The 25,180-nt window shown below is 44.5% G+C and overlaps 1 protein-coding gene across 1 annotated transcript in view; it reads right to left on the bottom strand.

Annotated features, from left to right (window-relative positions):
* Positions 1–25,180, bottom strand: part of LOC125728378 (NACHT, LRR and PYD domains-containing protein 12-like) — a 33,328-nt gene that overhangs the window by 4,971 nt on the left and 3,177 nt on the right. Inside the window, exons 2-7 of the mRNA XM_049005379.1 lie at positions 20,010–20,117; positions 19,754–19,816; positions 17,881–19,023; positions 17,678–17,719; positions 17,163–17,252; positions 13,609–15,319 (exon numbers count right to left, since the gene is read on the bottom strand). Coding sequence (XP_048861336.1) covers positions 13,609–15,319; positions 17,163–17,252; positions 17,678–17,719; positions 17,881–18,202 — 2,165 coding nt within the window. The 5' untranslated portion in view covers positions 18,203–19,023; positions 19,754–19,816; positions 20,010–20,117. The remainder of the gene's footprint in view (positions 1–13,608; positions 15,320–17,162; positions 17,253–17,677; positions 17,720–17,880; positions 19,024–19,753; positions 19,817–20,009; positions 20,118–25,180) is intronic.

The following is a 25,180-nucleotide window of genomic DNA, read 5'->3' as shown; positions in this document are numbered from 1 at the left end:
CCTCATCTTTCCCACGCAAATATAGCTCACATTGTTTTCATTTCAGCCTTTACATGAACTGAAGGTGAGTGCAGATTCATGAATTTAATAAGCAAAAATTATCTGTGAATCCTCCAGTAGCATATTCAGACCAATGAAACAGTCTCCACTGTGGTCATCAGCCACCTTTCTGCCAGGTGTCCCCAAACTGACTAGGAAAGGAGGAGATACTAATGCAGTAGCTAATGCAGGCCTGTCAGGCCGATCTACCTTATGCACAGCTTATTTTATATAAATACTGTACCAATTATGTTAAAGTTAAATTTTAATTGCAAAAAATGAATGGATGCAGTACCGCCAGGAATCATATTTGAGAGACCTTAGAATATGAACATTTTGTACACTGTCTTCCACACAGATCTGTACAGTACAGTGGGAGCTGATTACAGGAGTGATTCCTCTCTCATAGCTGACAGGTGGCTGATGTGCTATAGGAAGGGGCCCAGGCAGCAGGCACCCAAAATAAAGGAGCATTTTATTTGGTGTAATTCCACGTGAGGAAATGTGATTAAGGGTCCTCTGCTATGAAACTATGATAAGTCCAGCCCCGGTATTTAGTACATAGTATAACAATATTAAGTCAGTATAACAATATTAAAACAAAGCATGTACATCATGTCCTCTTTTCTGAAAATTAAAAAGCTGAAGTCTATACCTGCTTAGTGGGAATGAAATGGTGTGAGTGCAGTGATTCAGGTATTTCATCTGCTATGAAACTGAATAAAATATGTAGACATTCATGCTGTTACAACAGTCGATTGCCGCACGTATCGCTTTTAAAGGTGAATGTGTACTTGCGTACCAGTTATGTCAATTCCTGCGTATACCCTGTCATGCCCTGCTCGTCGGCTCCTCCTGTGTGCCACGCCCCCTGCCTACCCACGTGTGTTTCCCGGATTGTACCCAGCTGTGTCTGATTTATTTTCAATCAGTCCTGTGTATTTCAGTCCGTGTCTTACCCGAGTCCTTTGTCCGTCATTGATGTTCATTGATGTTTGTGTGCGTGAGATCCCCATATTCCCGATTAAACCCCGTTCGTCCCGTATCCTGCCTGCCTGCTTCCTCCTTCCGCACAATCGCCGCTCTCCGCCGCGCTCGCGCACCACGTCCCGTGACAGAATGACAGACCTCAAAAAGAAAAGTAAGCGGAGAAGAAGGAGGATCCCTGAGGAGCCGATCCGCCTGGGAGCCTGCTCGCTCTCCAGGCTTTGGATCGCGCCGGAGGAAGAGGTACCCGTCCGGTCTCCAGCCCGGGGGCCGCTCCCGCGAGCTACCTGCCCAGTCTCTATGTTCTGGCCCTCGAGTGAGGACGAGGAGGAAGAGCCCTTCCTCTTCCCTTACCTGGAGCGGGAGCCGGTGTTTTCGCCGTCTGTTTTTGCAGACATCGCGCCACCTCCCGCTGCCACCAGGCGCCAGAAGAGCAAGGAGGAGTCCTTCGAATACCCGGACCCACTGCTCATCCCCCCTGCAGCAGCCACCCCGGAGGCGCCGTCCGCGCCTCAACCAGGGAAGACGGCCGACTGCATCTCCCAGTTCTTCGCCCTCCAGGGGCTATTCTGGAGGATCTGGGAGGGACTGGGCACTCCAGTGAGTCCGGAGGCAGAGGACATTATAACGCGGCTCCAGAAGGACTTTGCCGCGTTTACTCCCGCCTCCGACCGGGGGGATCTGGAGAAAATGGCAGAGGGGGTTCGGCAGCTCCTCCAGCTCCAGAGGGCTGCGGACCCCGCTCCCGTGCAGCCGCCATTGCCGGCGGACCCCGCTCCCGTGCAGCCGCCATTGTCGGCGGACCCCGCTCCCGTGCAGCCGCCGCCACCTGCGCAGCCGCCTTCGCTGCCGCCGCCGCCTGCGCAGCCGCCTTCGCTGCCTGCTGCAGCTCCCGGGCCGGCGCCCCCTCTGCAGCACCCTGCAGCTCCCGGGCAGGCGCCCCCACTGCAGCACCCTGCAGCTCCCGGGCAGGCGCCCCCACTGCAGCCACCTGCAGCTCCCGGGCCGGCGCCCCCACTGCAGCCACCTGCAGCTCCCGGGCCGGCGCCCCCACTGCAGCCACCTGCAGCTCCCGGGCCGGCGCCCCCACTGCAGCCACCTGCAGCTCCCGGGCCGGCGCCCCCACTGCAGCCCCCTCCTGTTCCTGACCGCGCTCCAAGTCCTGACCGCGCTCCAAGTCCTGACCGCGCTCCTGTCCCTTCTCCCCCTGTGACAGTTTCTCCCTCGCCCCGGCGAACTCGACCCCGACCTGGGGTCATGTCTGTGTCCCGTAAAGGGAGGGGACACAGACGCAGGGCTGGGGTCCCGCCCGCCCTGCCCCCTGGCTCGCCCTGCCTCGCCTGCGCTGGGGCTCGGTTGGCGCCTGCGGGTCCTGGCCCTCCGCGTCGGCTGTCGCCTGCGGGTCCCTCTCCGGTGCCTCGTCGCCCTGCCTCGCTCCCCCCTCCGGTGCCTGGTCGGTCGCCTGGGGGTTCCCCGACGGCGGCTCCTCGGTCGCCTGCGGGGCCCCTACCTGCGGCCCGTCGGAGGACGTCGCCGCCTGCAGCGGCTCCCCCCCTCGCCTTGCCTTCGCCCTGGCCCCTTCCAGCTCCCTCGTCCCCTTCCCTGGTGCTCCCTCCTGCTCCCTCCCTGGCCCCTCCGCGGGTCCCTCGCCCTGTCTCCTCTGCCCCTCCGTGGTCCCCTCCGGCTCCGGCCTCCCGGCCGCCTGCGGCCCCTCCGGCTGCCTCCCGTCGCCCGCTGGGGCTCCCACGGGCTCCCCTTTGTTCCCCCGCCTTCTCTCCCTTCTTTCCTGTCTCTGTCCCGCCTGTCTTTGTTCCTCCTCCTGCCTTTGTCCCGCCGTCCTCTGTTCCTGGTCCTTTTGTTCTGCCCTGCTCTGTTCCTGGTTTCCCGTCGTTCCCTCCCGTCACTCCCGCTCCTTTTGTTCCGCCAGTTCCCTCTGTTTCTCCCTTCCTGATTTGTCTCTCTGCCTTCCCGTCCCTTTGTCAGCTCCTGTCGCACGTCCTGTCGCTTGTCCTGTTTTGTGCCTCGGTCCTGTTCCCCGTCTCTTGTTGATAGTTCTGTTTTTTTTGCTCCAGGTCCCGGTTCCCGTGTCCCGTCTGTCGCCTCCTCTCTGGCGCGCCCGGTGAAGCGCGCCTTTGGGGGGGGGGTTCTGTCATGCCCTGCTCGTCGGCTCCTCCTGTGTGCCACGCCCCCTGCCTACCCACGTGTGTTTCCCGGATTGTACCCAGCTGTGTCTGATTTATTTTCAATCAGTCCTGTGTATTTCAGTCCGGGCCTTCCTCGAGTCCTTTGTCCGTCATTGATGTTCATTGATGTTTGTGTGCGTGAGATCCCCGTATTCCCGATTAAACCCCGTTCGTCCCGTATCCTGCCTGCCTGCTTCCTCCTTCCGCACAATCGCCGCTCTCCGCCGCGCTCGCGCACCACGTCCCGTGACATACCCTTAAAATGATGTTGAATAATGACTTTCAAGTTATGAATGGCCGTTCAGAATGTAACTCATTCGTAAGTAGAGGAGCATCAATACATGTACTGTGACAAAGATACTCAGTTCTATTCTATTTTTAGCCAGGAGCAGCTTAAGGCCAGCAGAGGGCGCCAGCGAGCAGCCAGAGACAGCAGTCATACGGAAGCTCCCAGCTCTGGGCTGCATCACATGAACACGCCTGCTGACAATAACACTCACATACCACTTATACACCCTGTGGATAAAGAGCCCTCACTGTTTCTATAGCAGGTTAGGTCATAAAAAAAATTCAGCATAGTTACTAATACACAAGGAGTAATGTATATTTTATATATTTCAAATTATAGTTTTTTTACAATCGCTATAACAGTTTTTGCAATACATTTAACAAGTTTCCTAAACTCTTAACACAGTTAGCACAACATCCATCTTTGTAGGCTATACAATTAACACATTTCTTGTTGCTATGATACAAAATGCATAGTTAACACCAATTTAAAATGCTTGAACTTCTTTTACACACAAGCTCAACCAAGACCAAAACAATGTAATTTTACAGTCAAATCTACAAATGCTTTCACACTGTATGTCAGAACAGACAACATCATGTTCTAAACATAACTTATATAGGCTAAAGTCAAAGTGAAAAGCTGTTCATATTGTGAATTGAAACACAAATATATTCCCTGTATTTTATTCCATTGCCAATTAGAAACAGCTTATTGCGGTTATGCAAATATATAAATCACAGCTGATTCCCATCTAGGAACCACACTCAGGTGTTGAGGTTTTTCCAATCACATGATCATATGTTCTAAAAGACTACTCTTTGGGCTGATCTTGTGTGGAAAAGGAACAATATAGAGCAACACAAAGAAAGAAATAAAGAAAGAAAGAAAGAAAATGCCTGCACGAGGGAGAGGAAGACGAGTACCAGGACAATTGAGAGGAGTGGGACAAGGACAATTCAGAGGAGTGGGGCAAGGTAGAGAGAGAGGAGAATGCGTGGTGGTGCTCAAAGAAGGACCAGAGCTAGGGTAACTGATCAAATAAGACCTACTATCATTGACCATGTCATGAACCACGGGCTATCATACAGAGAGGCTGGGGAACGAGTACAGCCAAATCTCATCCGGGACACAGTAGCATCCATTGTCCGTATTTTCAGAGAAACCAACAGGTAGGATATTGCTTCTCCTACAGCAAAGTGTAAATAATTTTACCATTTACTGTATGAGTGACTATATGCCTCCGGTCTCTAATATGTAACTGTATTTTGTCCCTCTAAGGATTCAACGTCTACCTCCCTCAGGGGGCAGAGGAAAGCTCTTGAATGAAGAACAGGAACTTGCTATTGTCAACATGGTGATGTCATGCCCGGCTCGTCTGCTCCTCGTGAGTGGGACCCCTCGGGGACCTCCCTGATGACTCCTCGGTCCTCACCCCTGCGAGCTGGACCCCGGCCAAGAACCCCCATGTCGGTGTCCCGCAAGGGGAGAGGACACCGACGTAGGGCTGGGGTCCCTCCCGCCCTGCCCCCTGGCTCGCCCTCCCTCGCCTGCACTGTGGCTTGGTCGGCGCCTGCTGGCCCTGGCCCTCCGGGTCGGCTGTTGCCTGCGGGTCCCCCTCCAAAGCCTCGTCGCCCTGCCTTGCTCCCTCTGCCAGCTGCTCGTCGGTCGCCGGCGGGCACGCCCGAGGCGGCTTCTCAGTCGCCTGCGGTCCCCCCCACTCCAGCGCGTATGAGGACATCACCGCCTGCTGGGGCTCCCCCCCTCTCCTTGCCCTTGCCGGTGGTCCCTTCAGCTCCCTTGTCCCCTTCCCTAGCTCCCCCTTCGACTTCCTCCTCATCCCCTCTGTCGGTCCCTCGCCCTGCCTCCTCGGCCCCTCCGGCTCCAGCCTCCCGGCCCCTCCGGCTGCCTCCCGTCGCCCGCTGGGGCTCCCTCGGGCTCCCCTGTATTCCCCCTCCTTCTCTCCCTGGCCTCCCTGCTTTGTCCCTCCTGTCTCTGCCCCCCCTCGCTTCGTCCCTCCTTCGTTTGCTCCTCGTCCCTCTGTTCCACCCTTCTTTGCTCCTTGCTCCTCGATGTTCCCTCCACACACTCCCGGTCCTTTTGTTCCACCCGTTCCTTCTGTTTCGCCCTTCTTCCTCTGTCTATCCGCCTTCCCTGCCCTCTGTCAGATTTTGTCCTATGTCTTGTCCCTCACTGTGTTCTGTACCTCGGTCTTGTTTCCAGTCCTGCGTTGACCATTCTGTTCTTGTTTTTCAGGTCCTGTTTTCCCTCGTCCCGTCCGTCGCCTCCTCCTAGGCGCACCCGGAGAAGCGCGCCTTTGGGGGGGGGGGTTCTGTCATGCCCGGCTCGTCCGCTCCTCGTGTGTGCCACGCCCCCTGATTACCCACGTGTGCTTCCCTGATCGTCTCCAGCTTTGTCCACTTACTTTGATTAGTCCCGTCCTATTTAAGTCCTGGTCTTACCTGTTTCCCTTGTCTGTCATTGATGTTCGTAGGCGTCTGATGTATCCTGGTTCCCGTCTCCAGATTAAACCCCGTTTACCCCTGATTCTGCCTGCCTGCTTCCTGTTTGCTCGCTTGCCCGAGCGATCGCCCGCTTAATTAACGGCGATCGTGACAGGTGATTGCTGACAATGAAATAAAACTGAAGGACATTCAGTCCAGAGTTGTAGAGGACAACCTTGTCTTTGGGAACATTGCAGCAATCAGCATAACATCCATTTCTCGGACTCTAGCTAAGCACAGAGTCCGAATGAAAACACTATACAAAGTTCCTTTTGAAAGGAACAGTGAACACATCAAAGAACTTTGTCACCAATACGTCCAGGTAAGGTTATGCAATACAGTCATTACTGTACTATACAGTGTGTTTTGCGGCAAACTACTCTATAACAGTACAGCACAGCATTTACATACACTGTGTCTACTACTTTCAGAGAGTCATGGAGTTGGAGGCCAATGTATTCCCATATAAAATTATCTATGTTGACGAGGCTGGCTTCAACTTGGCGAAAAGGTGTTGCCGTGGGAGAAACATAATAGGCCAAAGGGCCACAGTTACCGTGCCGGGCCAGAGAGGAGCCAACATCACCTTGTGCGCCGCAACCTCCAACAACGGTGCACTCCTGCATAAATGTCAGATTGGCCCCTACAACACCGACCGCCATCTCCTGTTTTTAGAAGACCTGCACGAAAGACTGCTGCCAGAGGTAGAAAGGGGACAGGTGGGAGACCACTTGCCAATATATGTCATCACATGGGACAATGTGGCATTCCACCATTCCCGTGCAGTCACAGCCTGGTTTGACGCCCATCCAAGGATGATGTCCCATTTCCTTGCCCCTTACTCCCCTTTCCTCAACCCCATTGAGGAGTTTTTCTCAGCCTGGAGATGGAAGGTTTTTGACCATCGTCCACATGACCAAATGTCCCTCCTGGGTGCAATGGATGCTGCATGCCAAGACATCACAGCTGAACACTGCCAGGGGTGGATAAGGCATGCCAAAAGATTCTTCCCACGATGCTTTTCCAGAGAAGATATCAGGTGTGATGTGGATGAGAACATGTGGCCAAATGCAGAAGACCGGGCAGAACAGAAGGTGACTTTGTTTTTTTATTATAATTCTGGTGCTTTTTCTGTTTATATCTTGCAGTAATGTCCTTTTGCAAATAAAAGTCTGTACTGCAGCAGTTCTGTGTCTGTATTTTTTTTTACATAAACTGTACATTTTATAAAGATACTCTGAGATGGTCATTACAGTTTTTTTCAATTGCTTAGACACTAAAATTAAAACTTTCTCACAATTAACAAATCCTTATACTCAAGGAGCAAAACACCGACCTAGATTTGCACATTTGTAAGCACATTTTCAGCTTCACACTTTTTGCAAAACATAACACACAGTGATTTGCAAAACACTAAACACACTTAACATACATTACACACAAAAATTTATCATGAAGTCACTTCCTTGCAATACCAAAGCACTGACTGTCAAATAACCGCACCGTCCAACCAATTGGTTCAACACAGTCATCAGGTGTGCAAACAATTGTTTGCTTACAGTTTTTTCTGATGGCTTAAACCCTAACTATGATTGTTATAGCACAATTTCTAAAACTATTAATACTTATAGCAAAACCACTCACTGAGTTTGCAAAACTAAAAGCACAAACACTGCTTTGCACTCAGTTTGCAATTTTGTAACACACACTTTGCAAAACTGTAGGCACAATTCACTGCACAACACTCTTTTTGCAGAACTTTAAACACAACTCACTGCTTACACTCAATTACCAAATTTCCAACACACTCCTAGCAAAATTATGCACATGTATGGCTATCATTAACACTATTTTGCCAACAGTCTGGCACACTTTCACATGTGAAAACTACTTAGATAATTAGTTCACTTTGCAATCAGCCTAAGCACTATAAATAAGCCACAGGTAAGCTGTCTATGTGGAGTACAATGGAAGGAGCAGTAAGAGTGAGAAGAGTGAGAATCAGAGGAGGCCAAGGAGGCCTAGGGAGAGGACGTGGAGGTGAAGAAGTTGGAGGAAGAGGACAAGGAGGAGCAAGAAGAGGACGAGGAGGGGAAAGAGGAAGGGTAAGAAGAGTAAGAAATAGAATAACTGATGACATCAGAGCTACAATAGTGGACCATGTCATCAACCATGGGATGACCCTGAGGGAAGCTGGCCAATGGGTTCACCCTAAATTGAGCCGCTACACTGTGGCAAGCATCATTAGGACATTTCAAAATGAGAGTACTTTGTAGCACTGCCATACTCTAATGAGAAACACAACAGTACCATACATGCAAAAATACTGAAATTGTTACTTTACAGAATTGCTAGACATCCAGATGTTGGGGGCAGAGGCAGAATGTTCACTCCAGAGCAAGAGACCCATATAGTGAACATGGTGATTGCCAATAATGCAATAAGACTACGCGAAATACAGCAGCGCATAATTGATAATGACACCATCTTTCAAAATATACACAGTGCAAGCATTTCTGCACTAAGTCGTGTACTTGCGCGCCACAGAATAAGAATGAAGCAAATTTACAGAGTTCCTTTCGAGAGAAACACAGAACGTGTAAAGCAACTGCGATATGACTATGTGCAGGTAAGCTATAGTGTCATTGGTTCTGAATTTGGAAGTGCATACTGTAGTGCTGTGCATGGGCCTCATGTGTTGCATTTGTTTTGTCTTGTCCAGAGAGTGATGGAACTAGAAGCAGATGCCATGAGACATGAGCTACTTTTTGTAGATGAGGCCGGTTTTAACCTCAGTAAAACCAGGAGACGTAGCAGGGACATTATTGGACACCGTGCCATCATCAATGTCCCAGGACAACGTGGTGGTAACATAACCATGTGTGCAGCTATAAGCCAAAATGGTGTTGTTCACCATCATGCAACCATAGGCCCATACAACACTGCACACATTATTGAATTCCTGGACACCTTACATGACACTCAACCTCCCTCCATACTCTCCATTCTTACAGTTTTTGACGATTGCTTACGCACGATTTTCAAAACAGGGCCCGTGTTTTCAAAACAGTACACACAATTAGCACAACCACACACCCAATTAGCAAAACACTACAGATCCTTTGCATAATGAAATACTCTTGTAAAAACTATATACTTATGTTTAAAAACCACACTTTTGTACCATAAGAAACACATGTTTCACATTTACCATACTCTGTTTGCACGAGTTACACTCTGCTGTGATAAACCTAAAACACTTTTAGCACTTCTACTTCCCTATGATTAGAGTAGGCTACCATCAACAAAGTACAAATGTAAAGTAAATCCACCAAACACTACACAAGACCAATGTTGCACACTGAAGAAACTCATTTATTTCTCAACATGCCCCAAAATGTTGACATGGAGATTCATAGTACTGTAACAACATGTCACTTTACGTACTGTACTGTCAGTTTACTGTAACAAAGAAAAACACTAGACATTGTCACTCTGCCTAGCTGGATCTGGCCAGAGAATTTCATCAACATCGCAGGCAATGTTGTCATTAGCTAGACACCTTGGGAAGAAACGTCTTGAATGACGAATCCATCCTTGTATTGCTGCTACCTCCATCTGGTCACAGACCTCCTCCATGGCTTGGAGGAGGGGTACCTCAGCCTGGAGACGGTGATCATATACCTTCCACCGCCATGCCGAGAAAAACTCTTCTATAGGGTTGAGGAATGGAGCGTATGGTGGAAGAGGACAGTGAAATGTAGATGTTGCTGAAACCAGTTCTGAACCAGAGCAGAGCGGTGGAAAGACACATTGTCCCAGACAACAATGTATTGCATATGATCGATTTGATTTGCTGCTGTTATGTTGTGCAACTGGTCCAAGAATGTAAGTATGAGTGGTGTGTTGTAAGGGCCCATATGGGCATGGCGGTGGAGGACCCCATTCTGTGTAATGGCTGCACAGAGTGTTATATTTCCCCCACGTTGCCCTGGGACATTGACTATAGCCCTGTGGCCAATGACGTTTCTTCCCCTCCTTCGTGTTCTCGTCAGGTTGAACCCAGCCTCATCTACGTAAATGAACTCATGCTGGATCTCCTCTCCATCCATTCGTAGAACTACCTGAAGAACAGTGTCAGGCAAAATTGTGTAGTTCAGTGTCGATGTAGTATACATATTACAGTACAGTAAAAGATGAGACAGTATGCAAGATCACACTGCTAAAGTGAATACATACCTCTGCATAATCATGCCGCAGTTGTTTCACCCTTTCGGAATTGCGCTCGAAAGGCACTCGATAAATTTGCTTCAATTGAATATGGTTTTTTTTTAAGGATGCGTGCCAGTGTTGATATTGAGACCTGATGGATATCGTTGAAACTGGCATGCTTATTGACAATGTTAGCTTGGAGCTGTTTGAGTGTTATAGCATTGCTGGCCAAAACCATGTTTACTATCTCCCTCTCTTGCTGTTCTGTGAACATTCCTATGTCATGTCAACCATGGCCTGACGCTGAGGGAGGCTGGACTGCGAGTACAGCCAAATCTAAGCCGATACACAGTGGCAAGTGTGATAAGAACATTTCGGCTGGAAAATAGGTATTGTACAAATATCACCATATCAAAAACATCTGCACGGTTTCAGTAACTGCTTTACAGTACTGTATTCTATGCAGTATCAGCACTTCTGTTACCTTGTCCTGTGAAATATACTGTACTATTGTTTACAGATTTTTTTCTACATAGGATTGAGGGTCAGGAACAACAAGGGGGAAGGCCTCCTATGTTCACAGAACAGCAAGAGAGGGAGATAGTAAACATGGTTTTGGCCAACAATGCTATAACACTCAAACAGCTCCAAGCTAACATTGTCAATAACCATGCCAGTTTCAACGATATCCATCAGGTCTCAATATCAACACTGGCACGCATCCTAAAAAAAAACCATATTCAAATGAAGCAAATTTATCGAGTGCCTTTCGAGCGCAATTCCGAAAGGGTGAAACGACTGCGGCATGATTATGCAGAGGTATGTATTCACTTTAGCAGTGTGATCTTGCATACTGTCTCATAATCTTTTACTGTACTGTAATATGTATACTATATCTACACTGAACTACACAATTTTGCCTGACACTGTTCTTCAGGTAGTTTTACGAATGGATGGAGAGGAGATCCAGCATGAGTTCATTTACGTAGATGAGGCTGGATTCAACCTGACGAGAACACGAAGGAGGGGAAGAAACGTCATTGGCCACAGGGCTATAGTCAATGTCCCAGGGCAACGTGTGGGACATATAACACTCTGTGCAGCCATTACACAGAATGGGCTCCTCCACCGCCATGCCCATATGGGCCCTTACAACACAGCACTCATACTTACATTCTTGGACCAATTGCACAACATAACAGCAGCAAACCAAATCGATCATATGCAATACATTGTTGTCTGGGACAATGTGTCTTTCCACCGCTCTACTCTGGTTCAGAACTGGTTTCAGCAACATCCACATTTCACCGTCCTATATCTTCCACCATACTCTCCATTCCTCAACCCTATAGAAGAGTTTTTCTCAGCATGGCGGTGGAAGGTATATGATCTCCATCTCCAGGCTGAGGTACCCCTCATCCAAGCCATGGAGGAGGCCTGTGACCAGATGGAGGTAGCAGCAATATAAGGATGGATTCGTCATTCAAGACGTTTCTTTCCAAGGTGTCTTGCTAATGACAACATTGCCTACGATGTTGATGAAATTCTCTGGCCAGATCCAGCTAGGCGAAGAGACAATGCCTAGTGTTTTTTTTTGTTACAGTAAACTTAGAGTACAATACGTAAAGTGACATGTTGTTACAGTACTATGAATCTCCATGTCAACATTTTGGGCATGTTGAGAAATAAATGAGTTTCTTCAGTGTGCAACATTGGTCTTGTGTAGTGTTTGGTGGATTTACTTTATATTTGTACTTTGTTGATGGTAGCCTACTCTAATCATAGGGAAGTAGAAGTGCTAAAAGTGTAACTCGTGCAAACAGAATATGGTAAATGTGAAACGTGTGTTTCTTATGGTAAAAAAGTGTGGTTTTTAAACATAAGTGTATAGTTTTTACAAGAGTGTTTAATTATGCAAAGGATCTGTAGTGTTTTGCTAATTGGGTGTGTGGTTGTGCTAATTGTGTGTACTGTTTTGAAAACACGGGCCCTGTTTTGAAAATCGTGCATAAGCAATCCAAAAAAACTGTAATACCATATGGAAACTGGAAAAATGTTTTGTTACGTAGGAATGTTTCGTTCAAATGTTCAGTATTGACTGACTTGAGTACATGAAAAGAAATAAATATGTTCATCAAGGTGCAGTACTTGCAGTCTCATGTGTTGTGTTTGCTAAATATATTCATGTTCTTTATCAATATCCCAAAAAAGAGAAAAAAAATCAAACCAAGACTGTATCATTATAAAAGTAGAAATGTTACAAGTGTTTAAGATTGAGCACAGCAGTGTGTAATTGGTTCAAACAGAATCCGACTGTATGAACCATGTGTGCGCCATAGGGCAGTGTTTCCCAACCTTTTTTGAATTGTGTACCCCCTGAGAGATTTTCTCATACCACAAGTACCCCCTTTGTCAAATGTGTTGATGATTCAATAAAAGTAGAACGTACAACTGATTATCAAATTTAAAACATTTTATTAAATCTCCATAACTTGAACATTTAATTCATTAAGCAACACATCCCAGATAGATTTTCTTTCTATACCAGGGCACAGCTAATGGAATGGCTGATAATATTTACCCATCATCAGGGAAATTAAATATAAAAATTTTTTCCACGTACCCCCTGTAATGTGCTCGCGTACCACTAGGGGTACGCGTACCCCCGGTTGGGAATCACTGCCATAGGGTACCAAAATGGGCTTTTGGTAAATTATTGTACAGTTTTGATTTAAGTGTTTCATTTTGCAAAAGATCTGAGATGTTCTGCTACTTGTGTGTGTAGATGTGTGAATTGTGTGTAGGGTTTTTACAAAATGAGCCTTGTTTTTAAAATCGTGCCTAAGCAATTGTAAAAAACTATTTTTTTTGTATTGAATTTCTGCAGCAAAGGAAACAAAATGCATGCATTTATTAAACCCAACAAAACAAAAATGTAGAAAGGCTTCAAATATAAGGGCAGACCTGACATAAAATAATGCAGTTTCTGTAATTACAGCTAATGATAGTGTTTTTTTTGTCAATGTGTTATGATTGACTAAATGTTCCTGTTGGAAGAGAACTTGTGTTAGTGTTTTTTTTTTTAAACACTGCAAACATTTTAAAACTTGTTTGCAGTGTTTTGCTAGACATAATGTACTGTGGTAGATTATTATTGTATTTTGAAAATTAGTTTTGAGGTTTAGTTTACAACATGTGATTTTGAGCATGAAGTTAACCGTTTTGTCAATTGTGTGTTTTAGGTGTGTTGGTGCGTTAAGAGTTTAGGAAACTTGTTAAATGTATTGCAAAAACTGTCATAGCGATTGTAAAAAACTGTAATATGCTATATATTCAAACATGTCCATGTAAAACTCCCAGACCAGACATCATTTCCCATCCCTACGTTACTTACAAAGCTGTCCTGGAGTTCGTGACCACAGGCAGCAGCCTCCAGTGCTCTTTATCTGATCTGATGAATTTCTTCATATCAAACACATCCAGCTCCTCATCTGACATCAGCATCACAAAGGCCAGAGCTGAGTACTGTGCAGGTGAGAGGTCATCTGCTGAAAGACGCCCTGACTTCAGGTATCTTTCGATTTCCTTTACTAGAGAATTGTCACCCAGTTCATTCAGACAGTGGAACAGATTGATGGTCCTTTCTGGAGATAAATTATTCTGTATATTCCACTTGATGTATTCGGCTGTTTCCTCAATGTTATGTGAGCTGGTTCTGGTCTGTCCCAGAAGCCTTTTTAACAGAGTCTTACTGGAGTCTGTTGAGAGACCCAGGAGGAAGCGGAGGTAGAGGTCCAAATGTCCATTCTTGCTTGTTAATGTCTGATCCACTGCAGTCTTCAGCAGGTCGGCTGATGAGTTTGACAGAAATACATATAAAGCAGCGAGATACTCCTGGATGCTCAGATGCACAAAGCAGTACACCTTATCCTCATACAACCCATATTCCTCTTTAAAGACTTCTGTGCATAGTCCAGAGTAAACTGAAGCTTCACTGACGTCAATGTCATTCTCTATCAAATCTTCCTCATAAAATATGAGATTGCCTTCCTCAAGGTTGTCAAAAGCCAGTTTACCAAGTTTTAAAAGGAATTCCTGGCTGTGTGTTTTAAGCTGTAATTTCTTCATGTACTTCTCGTTTTTAAATCCTGTTTGAACGTTCAGGAAGTGTGTGTACATTTCAGTTAGAGTCCTTGGAATTTCTCCCCTGTCAGTCTCACTAAAAAGCCTCTTAAGCACAGTAGCTGAAATCCAGCAGAACACAGGTATGTGGCACATGATGAAGAGGCTCCTTGATGATTTCACATGTGTGATAATCCTGTTGGCCAGGCTCTGTTCACTGAATCTCCTCCTGAAATACTCCTCCTTCTGGGCATCACTGAACCCTCGTATCTCGGTCACCCGGTGGATGCAGTCAGGAGGTATCAGATTGGCTGCTGCAGGCCGGGAGGTTATCCAGAGGAGAGCAGATGGAAGCAGATTCCCCTTAACGAGGTTAGTCAGCAGCACATTAAGTGACATTTTCTTTGTTATATCAAACCAGCTCTCATTGTTCAGAAAATCGAGAGAAAGGCGACATTCATCCAGACCATCAAAGATGAACAAGATTTTATAACTAAACAGCTCAGTGGATTCCAGCGATTTCAGTTCTGGGACAAAGCGGTGAAGCAGTTCAATCAGACTGTATTCATCCTTAATCAAATTCAGGTCCCGGAAAGGAAGAGCAAATATGAAGTGAAGATCCTGGTTTGCTTTTCCTTCTGCCCAATCGAGAATAAATTTCTGCACAGAAACTGTTTTCCCGATACCTGCCACTCCTTTAGTGAGTACAGTTCTGATAGGTGTTTCACGCCCAGATAAGGGTTTAAATATATCATTGCACTTGACTGTAGTATCTTCTGTTCGCCATTTCTTAGATGCTGTTTCAATCTGTCTCACTTCATGTGCATCATTGACTCCACCAGTCCCACCTTCAGTTATGTAGAGTTCTGTGTAAATCTCACTGAGAAGTGTTGGCTGTCCTCCCTTAGGTTTCCCTTCAAATACACACTGAAATTTCTGCTTCAGGTTACATTTTATTCTGTGCTGACACTGCATGAGTTCCCCTGAAAAAAAAGAGAGGAAAATGCAAATTCTCATCATGATCTTGATCAGAATGGGAAGAAGGATATTGAAAACACACAAGAACGACACAACGTTTGTAATCATTTCCCTATGCCCACCAATGACAACCTTAGCCAGAAGTAACCAAGCAAAACACGAGACTTTTGACATTTTTAGTTTTTCGATTGCAGTCACAGATTCAGAAATAATTTTGAGGTTCCCCTTGTGGTAACGGACAAAATGGTCCCCACAAATTCAAAATAACTGATTTTTATTACATGGTGGATGTGTGTGTGTATATAAATATATATATATATTTATACTACGGGACCGTTGAATGCTTGAATCTGATTGGCTGACGAACGTTCTGAGGTGTGCAATTATTTTCAGGGAAACGCACGGCGAACGTAGTTCCAGGCAGCTCTCTTGACCGCATTACAGTTCCATATCACTTCGCATAGTTAACTGTAATAACGGAAATTAGCATACAGTACCTATACAGCACACAGGACTAACAAAAACAACAACATGACAGACGATTTTCCGAAAGTAAATTTTTATATTTACGGTGAATATGAAACTTTCAACAACTGGGCTGCAGCAGTATTAGTTAGCCTAGTGTACCAACTTAAAGGCTAAACATGACATTTCTCACTAGCGAGGTAATAACAGCGCTGCATCTTAAAGCAGACTTACAGTTTAGAGACGGTGCTTCAGAACACTGTTGAGGGACACACAGAGGTAGCCTTCATACAAGCTCTGTCTCTCTCTCTGTTTCTCTTTCTCTGTGTCTCTGTCTCTCTCGCTCTCTTTCTAATAACTTCATTATTAACTGCATTAGTCTGCTATCAACAGCTCAAGCCTCCATTGCCAGCTTTAAAATGACGTTTTGGAACTAGCAAATGAGTCGTTGGATGAGATGCGGAAGAAATAATCCTACTCACAATAGCGATTTAAGTAGAAAAACCGGACGAATCCCTTGAAATATATCATCTGATCAATGTCTTGAGGTGTGGCAACCGTAGTATAAGCGGAATAATTGACTCCGGACCGTTGAATTATTAGAAAATAATGCACACCCGAGGTGGTAATGCAGCCACGACGCGAAGCGGAGTCTTTCTAATAATTCAACGACCTGTCGTCAATTATTCCTTACATATATCCCCCTTTTTAACTAGTAGTTCAAAATCTTTGCAATTTTATTACTGATTAGTTCAAGGCGGAAGTGAGATTATATATATATATATATATATATATATATATATATATATATATATATATATATATATATATATATATATATATATATATCACTTCCCCCCTGGACTAATCAGTAATAAAATTGCAAAGATTTTAAACTATTAGTTAAAAAGGGGGATGGGAACAGAAAATAATTTTATTTGACTATTACAATTTACATATACAGTGGACGGTTCATGCAGGTGCAGCAGGACACTTCACGATAAAGTGTGTTTCTGAAAATGATGCGATCCCATACACCTGAAAGGTATTTCCAACTTTCCCTAATGAATTTACGTTGGGAGTAACTGACATTAATTTTAGCTATTTACTAAATTAGCAAATGCAGAATTATCCAAGGTAAGCTAATAACACTCCACGTACCACAGAGAGTAATACGGTAATTCAGTGTTTCCCAACCCAGTCCTCAGGGACCCGAAACAGTCCATGTTTTTGCTCCCTCATAGTTCCCAGCCAATCAGGAACACTGAATACCTGGTACACGTGCACTGGGAGCTGAGAGGAAGCAAAAACATGGACTGTTCGGGGTCCCCGAGGACTGGGATGAGAAACACTGCAGTAATTACTCTGATTAGTGATTATTACCTTTGTCTTTTTCCCGTTTTTCCTCCTCTCCTCTTTCTTTTTTTCCTCCCTGGGCACTGGAGTCCTTTGATCTTTTTGACATAATAATGTCTGTTTGAATTAAATACCATTAATCGTATCACACAGTTATAAATCGTATTTTAATTTAAATTTTCCCCCTTTTGAATGGACAGCACCCCTGGGATTTTCCTGTACTGGCCCTGATATACAGGGTTCAATTCAATGTATTTTTATATAGAGCCTTTCACTACCGAGTCCAAGGTGCGTTACATGGGCATGTTCTGATACATTCCTGCATCATTTATACAGAATAATTCAAAAACACGGAAAACAGAATACAAAGAGAAACAGATGACAACGGAAAAGGGGAACCAAAAACTCCCAAGTAGGGAGAAAAAAAAAACCCTGGGGATCAACTGGCTGCCCCCCGGGCATGCTTATATTATAAGAAAAGAAAGAGTGGGCTTGCTTGCTAAAAGCAAAGTGTAAACTACAGAACAGCATACAGCTCTTACTCTGCTCCAATATGTCACCCAGCTCACTTCCTGCTTGGGGACCTGAAATAAGGAAGAATTTCAGATTTATTTCTGTCTTCAGCATCCCTATCTAACAAACATCAACATTTCCCATTTAATGATATACAATATGTTAATTTTTCAGGTTACAAGGGTTACAATTTAGACAAAAAAAAAACAAGAAAGGTTAAAAATATGATTACCCTTCTTCAGGTCTTTACTCAGTCTCTGAACAAGATCATTTAGGTTCATCTTCTTCAGGATCTCAAGCGTGACCTTGAGAGCACCGACTTCACCATAGGAACGTATTATCATGTCGGTGATGCCTATTCTGTCCAAATTCTCCAGCTGACCCCTGGGAATGCGCTGATACTCTTCATACACCAGGTGAATCAGGTAAAATGTAAACTTCTTCAGCTCATCTTCAGTGAGCTCCTCCAGAGAATGCATCAAGAGGACAGCGAGCGAGGTCTGGGTCTGCAGAATGTCGGAGATGAGTCCATGAGACCTCACAAACCTGTACATGGTCACTCACACACATGCACTGACCTTTACATTAACAGAAACCACTTTTCCTGTTGTATGTGGCTGCTGGAGACACCTATTGTGATTCTGTCATTACTATATGTGTGCGTTTATTTTCCGCATTATTATTATTAAACCTTTATTTAAGCATATCAGTCCACTGATTTTTAAAATGTCTTGAGAGACCCTTCCGATTTAAATAGCAATAAAAATAGTTTAAGACCCAATAGAGCACATTAGAACAATAAAGGTCAAAAACAAAATACATTACAAACATCTTGTTAAGACAGCATCCAATATAATTCTACATTTTTTATATGAAGTTATTCTGTTCTGTTACAGTACATCTAACATTTCGTGCAGTGTGCTATGATATGGAAGTAGCCTGAGGAAGTGCACGGTGGAGAGTGAGCTTTTTGTCTGCTAAGTTATTCTGTTCTGTTACAGTACATCTAACATTTCATGCAGTGCGCTATGATAAGGGAGTAGCCTGAGGAAGCGCACTGCGGAGAGTGAGCTTTTTGTCTGCTATTTTCAGCAAATCAATTGAATTGACTCTGAATTGACGTTTTTGCTACCTGTTCATTAGAATAGGTGATATATCACATATATATTTAAAAAAAAAAAACATAAAACCTAGTGTATTCAGCTGAAAATAGTTACTCAACTTAAGCTTTCCTGCCTTTCAGTGTCAGGTTTTTAGAGAAAACATGCATCTTATGCCAAAACATTATAGCCAAACCTCTCCATGGGAATGGTGAGCCATTGCTTAGGTGATTATGGCTGTAAAGAAACCAGTTCCTGTGTATCACAGCCTGACTCTGTAATACAAACCGAAAGTAATGTTAGCTTTATATTCAAACGTCAGTTTTCCAGCTGTAGTGTCTTTCAAACATAGCAAAATGGGCAGTTATTACTCGGCAGGTCCAGGCAGTTTATAATCACAGGCAGAGATGTCCACTAATTTGGACTAATAACTACAGTATATGCTGTATTCTACCGTATGCTTCAGTCAAAAAAGCATGTAGTCATTGACATGAGTGCTTTTAAAGCACCTTTACAACTATATGCTCTGGAAGGCTATATGTCACAGACCAGGGTTAACAGTCTACAACAACAACAATAATAATAATAATAATAATAATAATAAGACACTTTATTGGTGCCCATGGGGAAATTCCCTTTATGCCTCCCCCAACTTGCCCTTTATAAGAGAAAGCAAAGGGCAGCCACCCACAGCAGCACCCAGAGAGCTGGGGGTTAAGGGCGTCGCCGAAGGACCTGCAGATGTGCCGAGGCCGGGCTCGAACCAGCAACCTTCCGATCACAAGCCCACTGAGCCACATGCTACCCAAAAATGGACCACAAATTAGCCAGAATGCTTTGCTCCTGTCTTTGAGTTTGAAATGACCTTGCTCTCTAAATTGTTTGTATCTGTTGGTTTCATTACTTACCTTATTTATACTTACATGTTCCTCCAATAATCAATTGGCAGTTTGGAAATGAAACGATACATGATACATTCAGTACTTGAAATTGGTCAGTACTCACAGGTACACAGTACAGCACCTCTTCGTAATGGTACTTCACAATATATGCTCAGAGTATTGACACCTAGAAATGAATAACAAGGGGAGTACCAGCACCTGGTGCTGAATAACAAGGGGAGTGATCAAGGACGATATACTGTGGATATTAGTCTCTACCACATTTGATTGTTAGTTATTTTTAGGGATTGTTTAGGTTGCCTGAGTTCATTGCTGTATGCTGATTGATTCCTTGCCTTTAGTGCTGCAGAAGTACTTACAAGTGTGTAACTCGAAAGGAATCCTGAAGGATTCTCTCTGGTGGGTGGGGTCCATCAGTGTTAGTATGAGCAGGTCTTGATGTATTATTCTTGTGAGAGGGGGCTAACCTGGGAGAAGAAACAGAATATCCATTACTGAGGGAGGCTAATGAATTCTGTTTGTCATTCCATCCCCTTTATTCCATCTACGGTACCTCCGCATAGGAGAACCTTATCTGCATCCCAGGGAGCCCCATGCAGAGAAGCACCTGGAATAAACCAAAGCTTCTGAAACATCTACTGACTACTGTAAGTCATAAGAGCAAGTCCCACAAAGTCAGCAGCCAGTGAGCTTTGCTATATCAGGTGTTTTATATTGTTGCCCTATTAAACAAAATCGCGGTGAATTAATAATAATAATAATAATAATAATAATAATAATCTGTTAAATCAAAAGCAGTACCATATCATGCTATGCAAATACACATCCAGCGCCACTGGTCTACAGGGGAGTGGGCGGTACCATACCATGCTACGGACATATAGGGTGCATGATACTTCATGCAGCCGCTTACAGCGCTGGCTTAAAGCAATGCATTCTGGTCCTGACGCAATGCATCATGCTTAGTTTTTTTTTGTCCAACTTCAGCCGGCGCTGCAAAGTGTCAACTGTGTACAAAAAGCTCACGAGAGCAAGACGATTTAAGACAGATCGTGCAGCACTTCTCAGCCGGTTGCACAAACTGGAATCGCCTCCATGATGACACAACTTTGCCCTTAAGAACATAAGAACATAAGAACTATACAAACGAGAGGAGGCCATTCGGCCCATCAAGCTCGCTTGGGGAGAACTAAACTAATAGCTCAGAGTCGTTAAAATCTTATCTAGCTCTGATTTAAAGGAACCCAAGGATTCAGCTTGCACTACATTATCAGGAAGGGTATTCCATACTCTGACTACACGCTGTGTAAAGAAGTGCTTCCTTAAATCCAGCTTGAAGTGTTCTCCCGCTAATTTCCACCTATGGCCACGAGTTCGTGTATTTAAACTAATGCTGAAGTAACTATTTGGTTGAACAGCATCCAAACCTGTTAGAATCTTATATACCTGGATCATGTCCCCCCTCAGTCTCCTTTGCTTGAGACTGAACAGATTTAGCTCAAGTAACCGTTCCTCGTATGACATTCCTCTAAGACCAGGAATCATTTTTGTGGCCCTACGCTGCACCTTTTCTAAGGCCACAATGTCCTTTTTAAGATATGGTGACCAAACCTGCACACAATATTCTAGGTGAGGTCTCACCAAGGAATTGTATAATCTTAGCATTACCTCCCTTGACTTAAACTCCACACACCTGGAGATATACCCCAACATCCTATTGGCCTTTTTTATTGCTTCCCCACACTGGCGAGAATGGGACATGGAAGCATCAACATACACACCAAGGTCTTTCTCATGATCAGCTACCTTTATTTCAGTGACACCCATGAAATACCTGTACTTTATATTTCTGCTCCCTAGATGGAGTACCTTACATTTATCGATGTTAAAATTTCATCTGCCAGGTATCGGCCCAGTCACTAATTAAATCAAGATCCCGCTGTAGCTGCTGAGCCACTAATTCAGTATCTGCTACACCACCCACCTTGGTGTCATCTGCAAATTTCACCAGTTTACTGTATATATTGGTATCCATATCATTTATGTAAATTAGGAACAATAGTGGTCCTAAAATCGAACCCTGCGGTACCCCACTATGAACGCAAGCCCACTTTGACATTGTGCCTCTTATAACTACTCGCTGTTTCCTATCTGTTAACCAGTTATCAATCCAGGTCGCTACGGTACCTAAAATACCTGTCGCTTTGAGTTTAAGTAGGAGCCTCTTGTGGGGGACAACATCAAAAGCCTTTTGGAAATCTAAGTAGATGACATCATAGGCCTTCTTATCATCAACTTCCTGAGTAGCTTCCTCAAAAAACTCCAACAGATTTGTTAAACAGGATCTACCTCTCCTAAATCCATGCTGGCTATCCCGCAAAATGTTATTAGAGTCCAGGTAATCTACCATTTTCTCTTTGATTATAGCCTCCATAACTTTACCAGTTATACAAGTTAGACTGATTGGCCTATAGTTAGACAAATTACTTCTATCCCCTTTTTTAAAAATAGGCGTTATGAAGGCGTGCCTCCAATCAGAAGGTACCACACCTTCAGATAAGGATTTTTGAAACAGTAAAGGGTCGGCAAATAATATCCCTCATCTCTTTTAATACTATAGGTAAGATGCCATCAGGACCCTGTGATTTATTTATTTTGAGCTTAGCTAGGCTTTGCAAAACATCTGCTTCAGTTATATATATATTAGCTATAGACAATGCTGGATAGGTAATAACTGGTAAATTACTAAGGTCCTCAACAGTGAATACCCATGCAAAACTATCATTGAACTCATTTACTATATCAATGTCGTTTACTATTATAAGACCCTTACTATCCTGCAGATTAGTAATTTCAGGTTTTAGAGCTCTTTTAGAGTTAAAATACTGGAAGAAACTTTTAACGTCATCCTTAGCTTCCAATGCAACCATCCTTTCGACATTTCTTTTAGCTCGTCTAATATCATTTTTTAACTCAGTCTGTAGACTTAGATATTCCTGCTTAATTCTGTCATCGTCAGTTATTTTCCATTGCTGGAACAAAGCCCTTTTCCTCCTTACTTTATGATTTATTTCCCTAGTAAACCACCTAGGTTGCAATTTCCTAGATTTATTCTTGCTGGAAACAGGTATGAAGTCCTCTTGCACTTGCAATAATGTGCTTTTAAAAAATTCCCAGGCCTCTTCAACAGTTTTGTTATTTAACTCCATCCAGTTCACAGTTTCTAGTTTTAGTCTCATACACTTAAAGTCAGCCTTCCTAACATTATATATTTTTGATTTGGACTTAGCTCTTCGAACACTAAACTTAACCTCAAATTTGACCATGTTATGATCGCTACTGTCAAGTGGTTCTAAAACGTCTAATTTACCAATCCTGTCCTGGTTATTAGAGAGAACAAGATCAAGAATGGCATCTCCCCTGGTAGGGGTGTTAACAAACTGAGTAAAAAAACAATCCTGTACTAATTCCACCATCTCCAGTTCATTTTCTGAAGAGCCAGTGACAATGTCCCACTGCATTCCTGGTAGATTAAAATCACCCATAACTACCACATCATTTTTATTGCTCATAGTCCTAATATCACTGTATAACAATCTGCTTTCCTCAGCAGCTATATTAGGTGTTCTGTAACAAACACCGACAATTAGGCTATTTGAGTTTTTAGCATCTAATTTTACCCATATTGCTTCCGTAGTTTTATTTATATCAGTAAGTTCCCTTGCCTGCAAGTTTTCCTTTACATATACTGCAACACCACCTCCCTTTTTTCCTATACGATCCTTACGGAACAACGTGTAACCATCCATATTATATTCTTGTCCATCCTTTTCACTCAACCACGTTTCAGTTACTCCTATAATATCATAAGAGTCCGATGAGATAAAAGCCTCTAAATCATGAATTTTATTCCTAATACTTCTGGCGTTTAAATACAGACAACAAAGGGTAGGCCTATTACGGTGCCCACTTACAATATGATTATTTGGGGCTTTCCGTTTCCCCCCACTGACATAGTTAACTAACCTCCCTGCCCCCCCAGTCCCTAGTTTAAACATTCCTCAACTACTCTACACATACGCCTCCCCAATACACTGGTTCCCCTCTGGTTCAGGTGCAACCCATCCGGCTTGAACAGGTCCCACCTGTTCCAGAAGGTCCTCCAATGCCCCATAAACCTAAACCCCTCTTTCCTACACCATCCTTTTAGCCACGCATTTAATTTCCTTATCTCAGCTAACTTAGCCTGACTTGCACGTGGCACGGGGAGTATTTCAGAGAATACCACCGTGGACGTTCTGCTTCTAAGCTTATTGGCAACTTCTATAAATTTATCCTGCAGAACAGCCCTTCTACCCTTGCCTATGTCGTTGGTGCCAACATGCACCACGACAACTGGATCCACCCCAGCTGGGGCCAAAAGCTTATCCACACGATCTGGAAGGTCTCCTACCTGGGCACCAGGCAGGCAAGACACCGTACGGGACCCTCTATCACGCGTGCACACATAACTGTCTACTCCCCTAATAATGGAATCCCCCACTACCACAACCTCCCTCTTCCTGGGCGGAGGGGGCTCCTCAGTGCCCAAGGGCCCACCTGCCTCCCCAGTCCGTTCCGGCTCTAAAGCTGGAAGAACCTGAAATCTGTTCGACACAGCCACCTCAGGTGATGCCGCCTCTGCAACGTGTGTACGCCCCTTCCTGCGTCTACGACCTACGGTCACCCACCTCTCTCGACCTCTCTGCTCTTCATTCTCCCTCCTCCCCGCTAGTGGCGTACACACATTCTCCCTAAAAGGCGTATTAACTTGCTCCTCTAACTCACTGTTGCATTGGATGAGAGCCAGTTGCTCCTCAAGGCCGCGAACCTTGACCATGAGCGAGTCCACTAGCTTACATCGCTCGCAGATGAAGTCCGACTGGACACTAACGTCCAGAAGGGCAAACATGTTGCAAACGCAACATTGAGCCGGCCCCATAATTAACTAACTCACTATGACCCCGTACTCCCAGCCCAGTAAATTTATATAGCGTATTTAACTTTAAAGATTAATTCGCGTACCGTTAAATGCAATAAAGTGCCGAGTACACTAAAATAAGTTACTTGGGTTGAAACGGAACTTAATTATTATTTTTATTTAAAATTTTAAATCCGATAAATTTACTACTACTTACCAAAGGAACTTCTGCCTGAACCAAGTATGAACTAAAAACAAAACGAAATCGAAGTTGCTCTTGGGAGGTCGAAAAACCACAAAAACCCCCTCACAGCAGGCTACTGCCGGAGCGGGGAAAAAAGTGGAAAATGTCCTCCCGGCCCCGACTGGCGACCGAGCAAAGCTCAGGAGCAACTGTCCTTTTCTGGCGCTGAGTAACGTTACCGACGTTAGATATTATTAGCTATTTCGCCCCGCCGGTGTTTTTTACGGAGTTAAACGCGAACAGAAAACGCAGCTCACTGCCCGTAACAATCGCGCTGTTAATAAACAGACAGGACAGACAAGCACTCACGCCGACCAAAATAAGAA

The sequence above is a fragment of the Brienomyrus brachyistius genome, unplaced genomic scaffold, assembly GCF_023856365.1.
Source record: "Brienomyrus brachyistius isolate T26 unplaced genomic scaffold, BBRACH_0.4 scaffold272, whole genome shotgun sequence".
Classification (NCBI taxonomy): domain Eukaryota; kingdom Metazoa; phylum Chordata; class Actinopteri; order Osteoglossiformes; family Mormyridae; genus Brienomyrus; species Brienomyrus brachyistius.
Note: the sequence above shows the minus strand (reverse complement) of the source record. Positions and strands in the feature narration are given on the sequence as shown.